This window comes from Argiope bruennichi, chromosome 11, assembly GCF_947563725.1.
Source record: "Argiope bruennichi chromosome 11, qqArgBrue1.1, whole genome shotgun sequence".
In the NCBI taxonomy this organism is placed as follows: domain Eukaryota; kingdom Metazoa; phylum Arthropoda; class Arachnida; order Araneae; family Araneidae; genus Argiope; species Argiope bruennichi.
The window spans coordinates 64,491,773-64,500,848 of record NC_079161.1 but is presented as its reverse complement, the minus strand read 5'-3'; the positions used below and the strand labels follow the sequence as shown (position 1 = coordinate 64,500,848).

At 30.1% G+C, this 9,076-nt stretch overlaps 1 protein-coding gene across 1 annotated transcript; it reads left to right on the top strand.

The window, feature by feature from the left end:
* Window positions 1–389: 389 nt before the first annotated feature.
* Window positions 390–6,009, top strand: LOC129956862 (serine protease nudel-like). Its single transcript, XM_056068816.1, has 3 exons — window positions 390–480; window positions 2,931–3,518; window positions 4,523–6,009. Exons 2-3 carry the CDS (start codon window positions 2,968–2,970, stop codon window positions 5,748–5,750), a joined length of 1,779 nt encoding a protein of 592 aa, XP_055924791.1. The 5' UTR covers window positions 390–480; window positions 2,931–2,967; the 3' UTR covers window positions 5,751–6,009.
* The last annotated feature ends 3,067 nt before the right edge of the window (window positions 6,010–9,076 follow it).

The window sequence follows — 9,076 nt, the reverse complement described above, 5'->3', positions numbered from 1 at the left end:
TTACTGATGCTTAGCATATTTTTTCAGCCCATACACACATTTCTTTTTAAAAAGTGAAGTAAGCGCTCTATTTTGTTTTCAAGGCAATGCTTCAGATTTGACTATACTGCCTCCCGTTCACTACGCCATTGAACTTGACAATCATTTTCACAGAAGGACAGCAGGACACTAAAATACTGACATCATTCGTTGAATTGATTTGAATCTTTCGGATCTATAATTATATTTCTGTTTTTTGAGCTTCCATTTGCAATTATTTCCTATATGATGAAAGAAATAGGGTATTTATAGGCTTTCCCATTTATTTTCCACAATTTTATCCACTTTTAATGTTTGCAATTCTAATAGTATAAAGTCGATAAAATCAGTAAAACTGATTTAGAGGAGAATGGCAATAATAGATTTTCTCTTTTTGTGAAGATGATTTATATTCGAAACTCACAGGCTTCATGGATTTAACATCAAACAGCTAAATGAAAGGTAAATATTTCTATATTAATTTTCTGCCACAGAAAAAAAAAAAAAAACTTGGAACAAATACTTTTCCGATTGCTTTTAATCATAAAATATTAATAATGTGAAATTAGAGGAATATTTTTATAAAGATTTTTTTTATTTTGTTTCTCTTTAAACTTCATGATTGTTGGCTCCTTATGTCAGAATTTATTTGCACGTTGGTAAATTTGGAAAGAAGTTACGTGGATATATATTAACGCTGAAAATATTTCTAACCTCATTTTTTGGAGCAGCTTTTGCTACTTTGAATTTTTTTAACTTGCACTGGAACACATTTTCTCATTTTGAAAATGACGCTTATTAATCTACTTTTCATCGTCTGCCTCGAAAAGAAATAATTAAGATGTTCTAGTTTTTCTTATGATATTCTTGTGACAATCATAAAAGTTCGATTACTTGAAAATTTAAATTATTCAGATTTCAAATTTGGACATGATTACATTTACTGACACGCTGCTTTACTTGACATCCTGATTACATTTGCTGACATGCTGTATTTACAGTATTAGTGCCTCGAAAATGCCGTGTTAATGAATATCTTTTTGTAAATTGCTTAAGGAAAAAGAAAAAAAAATTTTTTTTAAAGAACAATTTTCTAACAACACAAGATATTTATAATATGGATGCGACAATTTCCTGATATTGAAATACTGCACAATGTCTTGATACTTTAAGACTACATTTTTTTGTTTAAATTTAGCTACATGAAACTTAATTCTGAAACGTTGCGTGTCATAACATGAAGTGAATATTTTATTTCTTTGTTAATTGGAATAATTTATACTTCACAATCCTTCATAAAATTGGGGGTTAAATTATAACAATTCGCGGATTTCATTACAAACATTTATCAGAAATTTGGGAAGAATGATCTAAGCAGAGCTTACAAAACTTCTGATATTCTTGGCATTTCAAAATGTTATTGTTTTAATCACAATGCAATTGTGATTTACTTACTTTTTTGTAGCTTACACTCTAAAATATTTAAAAAATTTTAAAAGCAAAAATAAAGTGACTACTATTTTTAACCCAGTCCATTATTTATGAAGATATAGTACAGAGATATTAATTTAAAACGTAAATTAAAAAACGAATGTAAATATATTTTGATGTTTATAAAAAGTATAAATATCGGTTTCTGTTTTATAATGACTATTTGGATTGGCTTCTTTTATTCGACAAATCTTGGTATGGACTTTAGAATCGAAATCGGACTGAAGCAAATGATTTTCTTTTTTTTTTCCGAATACCAGCTTTGGTTTGCGGACTATTTGAAAATGAAATAATCACTTCTTAGTGAACTTTTCATTATTTTTACTTTATTTTCTTCAGTTTTCTTCGTAGTGTGTTTTATTTTCCAGATATAGGTTCGAAGGGGAAAAAAATATGCTGCTGCATATTGAAAATCAAAGTAGTGTTTCATATTTTCCTTTGCACTCATAAGTGTCATTTCTGTGTGATTCACTAACATGTTGAGTATTCAAGATAAACTGAACATGGAACAGAGTCCGTATGCTGAGTTGTTAGGTGTCACAGTTGACATTATGCTTCGTTTCGAAACGCGAATATAGTTTTGCGTAGATAACCCTTTTAAATTGTTGATACCTGAGTTAATAATAATAATAATAAGAGTTAGATTCAGAAGTTAATATACTACACATCATAAAACATTCCATATCGCAATGGATTTCTTGAAAATATAGTTACTGTGGCCAGGTCAAGTCATAGTCAATGGATCATATGTCTTGTATCTAAATATTTATCATTTGCAGATAGTTATTTCATTGTAATTGATAAGAACAGCGATTATCGATAGTCTGTCCACTATTTTTTTTTTATTAGGGGGCTTGTCTTTTATTATCTTGCATTTTAAACATTTCCAAACACTTTTTACCTACAAATTTTAATTGGAGAAAAGTCCTATTTTAAACATTTGCATGTATTTTAGCACTTTGATTGCATCGCTGACTTTCTCAAATGTAATTCATATAACACCGCTAGTCACCTCATGGCAGTTAACGTGTTGAAGACGATAGAATTTTTCATAGGAGTTAATTTTTAAATTTATCTTCATTGCATGTTATATTATTTTGCTAGCTAGCTTTCTGGGTTTCCTTCTCCCTTTTTTCGATTATCTTTATGGGTATATTGCATAATGATGGATGATTCTAAATATGCCTTTAGTTATATATTCCATAACTTATCACACTAAAGGATTTTACAATAAGAAAACTTGCACTATTTCAAGTTTAGTATCTGAAAATTTTTTTTACAAGTTTGAAGCAAATATATTTTCTATTGTGGTCCAACTATGAAAATTTATCATGCGATCTTTAGTGTTATATTTTGATCTTCCTTTATTTAAAATTACTTTTGAAAACAAATTGAAATAAAATGTTTAATTTTTTTAACAGGCACTAAATACCTATGAAGTGAACGTCTTGGCACCAAATGCCCTTTCAACATCGTTGCAGGCCCATCAGATTCTCTTGGCGCTACATTGGTCTCACTCTTGTCATGTCTTCCTTGTTTGTCGGCTTCGTCTTCCTACTTTTCTACTTCATATCTTCTAAAAGTCAACCAGACAGCTTGGATAATTCGAAGGCCGAACCAGTTTGGCGTGGAGGTACGAATGGCACCAATGCCATTTTTCCGTTTGAGAAAGACTTGTGGATGAATTTGTCATCCATTGCTGATTGCCCCAAAGGCTATTTTGCTTGCAATTCCTCAAGAAAGTGCCTCAAACTTGACAAGAGATGCGATGGAACAGTCGACTGCCCAAGTACCGAAGACGAGTTGAACTGTGTGTGTGCTTTTCGAATCCCATCGTCCAAATTTTGCGACATGTACCCCGATTGTTTTGATGAAACTGACGAGAGCTTCTGTTCTTACTGCCCAAAAGGATCGTTCAATTGTGGGGATGGGAGGTGCATTAATAAAACTAAGGTTTGTGATGGAACAGTGGATTGCAACAACTATATGGATGAAAATTTTTGCTTCAGGTAAGTTTTATATAACTTGATTGGTTTACAATTTCTGCTTAGAAATGTGGTGGTCTCTAGGATGGAACGAAAATGGCCTTATAATTTTTGTTTAGTAATAGTGCGGAAAAGTTGCCTTTTAGGTTCATAAACACTATTAAAAAAAATTGATTGCAATATTACATTATCTTGAGGTGCTGCAAAAAGCTTAAAATTTGTGAAAAAATGAAAATTTTTAAAAAGGGCCTTTAAAAATTTTTCTTACATTTTTGTTTAGTAATAGTGAGGAAAAGTTGCCTTTTAGGTTCAAACACAATATTAAAAAATCTGGTTGCAATAAAACATTATCTTGAAATGCCAAAAAAAAATTTAACATTTGTAAAAAAAAAAAAAAAACTTTGATAAAATATTTTTATGAATTTTTCGTTCATATAATGTTACAAAAGATTATTTTAAATATGTATATAAGCATTACAATTGGAAAAAATTATTAATTAAAAATATTTTTTTATTATTATACTTTATATGCCCAATTTTGCGTTGTTTACTTCTATTTCCTTAATGATTACAATTGTTACAGCTGCAAAATGTTTGTTTCCACTTCACTGCCACGTTAAACAGTTTTTAAAATAAAATTTTGGCATATTCACACTTGAGAAAAATTCGTTTTCTTTGAACAAGCCGTTTAGGTATTTAAAAATTGGGAGGGATTATAAAAATTCGTTTCATTGTAACGCTTCAGGAGCGTTGTGGTTTGATATGATTAAATGTGTTTTAATATTACATATATATGCATAATTCACAATGCATTAGCTTGAGAGGAAGTGTACCTGGTCCAACACGATAAATTTTTTCCCATTCTCTTGCACTACAGGTGCCTTCTCTTTTATGCTTTGCATTTATATCTGTATACTCTTCTTATTTCAATGCAAATTTCCACTATCAAATCAGTTGCCATATTCATTTCACCGCTCGGCTGTTTGTATCAGAGTATACATAATGCTCAATATCAATTTATATTTCAGGTTATCTCCAAATGGCGACATTCATGAAGCTCATGAACCTGATCCTATATCGACAAGTAACGTCGAAACTAGGAGGAATGGCTTTCTTCTGAGGAATCAGAATGGCATATGGTACCCGATGTGTGCGAATCCTTACGATAGCATGCAGGATGCATTGGCTTCCTTTGCTTGTGTCAGCATCACTGCCAATCCTTCAGCCAGTAGCACTCATCAGTTCCGAAGATTTGGCTTCTTCCCCCTGCGGGGATCTGAGAATTATATCTATCACTATCAGGGCAAGTTTGTGCAGTGGCGCGGATGCCTGACAGCTGGTGGTATATTCATTTCTTGTAATGATGCCAAATGCGGATTGAATCCTCACCATTTATTACCGAAAAGGCCTGTGGCTAGAATAGTTGGAGGTGAAAATTCTCAACCAGGAAACTGGCCATGGCATGCTGCAGTGTACAAAAATGGTACATATTCTTGCGGTGCTACCCTCATTAACAATCGCTGGCTGTTATCAGCAGCTCATTGCTTTCTTGACCACAGGCACACATATTACGAAGTGACGCTGGGCATGCTGAGACGAAAATCCTTCACTCCTCATCAGAAAACCTACAGGATAGACAAAGTGGTTCCACATCCGAAATTCAACATCGTCACCCTAGAATACGACATCGTGATGTTAAGAACGGCTGAAGAAGTCGGATTCGATTTCTGGGTGCGACCTATCTGTTTACCCAACCCAAGGTGGGCGGAGACTTCCGGTTCATTCTGCACTGCAATTGGATGGGGAGATATTGGAGAATCAATGCAAGATTCTGATGGTTTGCAGGAAGTGCATGTTCCGCTCACAAAGACCTGCAAACGAAATCAGGACAGGTGGCTCTGCGCTGGATTGAAAGAAGGTGGACGTGATGCTTGTCAAGGTGACAGTGGAGGACCCTTAATGTGTCTATTTGGAGATGGCTTCTTCTGGTACATTGCTGGAATCATTAGTGGGGGTAATGGGTGCGGCAGGCCCCAAACTCCTGGCATGTACACAAGAGTGGTGTATTTTTTGGATTGGATAAACCAGATAATGAGGTTTCGAAATAGTGATGTTCCACCTCTGCCTTTGTGTCCTGGTTTGAGGTGTGCTGTCCTTGGAGGTGGTAATTGTTTGGACCCCAAAAGGGTGTGCAACAAACATGTAGATTGTTATGATGCTCTGGATGAAGTAAATTGCACGAGGACAAAGTCTTGAATACCTTTCACATTTCTGTTTCACAGCTTATGATATAGAAGTAAATAATAAATCCATTTAAAAAAGTAATTTTATAACCCAATTTATTCATCATAATTGATTATTTTTAAATAAATGTTTAGAAAATTTTTAAAAAATAATTAGATTTTACTAAAAGAGAATTCGAGTACTATTTTATCTTTAGAATTTTAGATAATTTTTCTTTGCTTTAATTTTACTATTTGGAGCTGCAACGAAATATTATCAGAGCTCGTTTGTATTACTTATTTATGAAAATAATGTTCACATCTTTTCCTATATTTTAAATAATAAAATATTCTTATGTTTGTAAAACTAAAATAAATTGTTGCATTTATTGTTTTTAATAAAGTCTTTTAAAGTTTACGAAGTATAGTTGGACTTATTTTAATGTTGTAGTTTTTATTTTTCTATTTGTTTTTACACATGCTACAGTTCAAATTTAAAGAATGTTATACTACAAGTATGAAAAAGAAGTCGTATTTTAGTATAAAATATTGTAATAAAGTTACCTAAATGATTGTTATTCTCATCCAATGGCTATATAATAAAATCGAGTCTAGAAAGCAAATAATGACATTTGTTTCAAAATAACTTGTTTTGACAGATTTTCTTAAGTTTAACTATAAGCGGCTAAAATACAAAAAAAAAAAAAAGCAAAATCTTTTGTTTAAGAAGGACTGTATATGATTACATACGCAAATGCATACATAAGCAGAAAAGATTTCTTTTCAATATCATGTTATTTCAAATCGCATATTAGGGCAGATTTAAAAAATGAATCCATTCCCAAGACACGTAGTATTAATACGAATATACTAATCCAAGTCTGAATTTAATTACTGAATCCACATGCATTCGGTCATTGTTCAGAATCGATGAGAAAAACGTCCCTTTGTAAATTGGCACCAATTTTTAATCTAAATATTGTTATGATGAATATTTCATTACCCCAATATATAGTTTTGAATATTCTCAATTTTAATTCGATATTCTGAATGCCAAGCAATATCATGGATATTGTATATACCAAACTGTATATCAGATAGGGTTGACTAAAACAATTGCACCTCTCACAAACTTCTTTTTATAACTAATAACTTCTTTGTAAGCAACGACTGGAAGAAAAAAAATATATGAATATAGCATAAAAAGTTTATGAGAGTCGTTTAATAAAGAATGATCACAACTTTTTAAAGGTGATTATATCTTTTAAAAGTTATTATATTATTAAAATTAAATATTATGTAAAATAATTTAATATAAGTTAATATATATTTAAATAATAATAAATTATTAATATTATTTTAAACTCCACTCTATTTTAGTTTTGGTGTTATTGCGTTTACGAAAAAAACCAACAGGTATTGCAATAACTAATCCCCCCCCCCCCCATTTGGGAAAGGAAAATAGATGCAATATCCTGAGATCGAATATTTTGATGATTTACATTTCAGAAAATAAAATAAAAATGATTCATTGTTGAAACGTGCTGCCCTCTCTTGGTGATCAGTTGCACTTTTCTCTTTGCCACGTATAATTAGAAGAATTTTCAGATTTTTAATTATATTATCACGTAAACTATTATTTTGTGAAATTTTTTATATTCATTCTTAATACAATTTTCATTTTCTTTCAACGAAATGAATGGAGAAAGTCAAATCGAATTTCCAATGTACAATTTATGCCTTTAATTGATTGCTGGGATACACATCGAAATTGATGATTGATCTGTTGATAGTCATTTCGATCATTCAAAACAAATAATTTTGATATGGATGTTAAATAAAAAAAATTTCAACTAGAAAAATAGCTTTATTGAAATATTTGGAAAGAATATTTTGAAAATTAGAGGTCCCAATCCTTTATTCATAATAATCTGAGATCTCTAAAACATTTTTTTTATATGTCTAGAATGATTTCTTTAACCGTCCAATAAAGTACGAATGAAAAAAAATTTTCATTGGCTTTGTGTAAAATCATGGGCTATTTTTAATCGCTATTTATAAGTAATATTTGTGTATAAATCAGAGTATGCAACTGCAATATTTTCAAATGCAATAATAAAATAGAAATGTCTTCTAATTAATATATTGTATTGTAATTATTAGAATGATAAAGAGATTTCTGTTATGATTTTCGAGTTATTGTCTTTAATTAGTAATCAATAGTAGAATAGGATAAAAACATTATTACATTCAATCTTTCTCTAGTTTTAAAATTAAATCGTGATTTAATGCACTAAATTAACCTGATAAAATATTCACATATTATATTTGAATAAATTTAACATTACGGTTTGATAATTCTTTCTTTTTATGATATAAAAAATTCTAATCTTGCATATATTGCTCAAAGTTTAATTTATTTAATTCCCGGTAGATGGCGACATGACAATCTCTGGCTAGACCTTAATAATGCCAAACAGTGGACATAAACCTTTAGATTAGTATCTCCAGAAAACAAATTTATCAGGTCATTGCATTTTAAAAGGTATTGTAATACTGATTTAATTTTTAACAAAGATATTATAAAAATGTGCAGCCTTTTTCCATTTATTTTAAAAAAAATATTTGTAAAGTTGTATTCAATTTATAAGATCTGGTGGAATAAAATTTAACCTCCAATCATAATACTTAAAAGAATTCCTATGCAATTTGTAGTATCTACATAGAAAAATTGTGTATTTCACTCTGCGTATAATTTTATTTTTTATGAAATTGTATCCAGATTTATTTTTTGAAATTGAAATAATATTAAGATTATTGTATGTTCAGAATATGAATACATAAAGATTTTTTTTTTAAAATCATGTCGAATTACGGAAACGATAAAAGTAGAGTTAGAGTGTTCATTAATTATTATTTAATGGATATTTTTCTTCATAATTAAATCGGTTATGCATAACTACTAAAAACAAGATTCGTTCAATTTTGTTATCAATCTCTTTTCTTCCATGTAAATGCATATTGTTTTAAATGTGCAGTAATTGCAATTTGTGCAATATTGTAAATGAGTAGATCTTTGCTTTTTTTGTGTGTGTATGTGCAATCATATAAAGTTTGTTCTTGTTTTCTAAATACTGAAAAATTATGCGCCAAAAATGTTTTTAGAAATATTTGATTTAAAGAATAATATTTTGAAATACGAAGACAAATAGACAGAAATTGATATTTTTTAGAGAATATAATTTTCAAATTTGTAGATTAATTTAGAAGGAGCTGTTGTTAAAAGACTATTGAAGAAAATGAACTTTTAATTTAGAAGCAGTTTTCAAAAAAGTGAAATTTGAGTAATTTAGTTAGTTT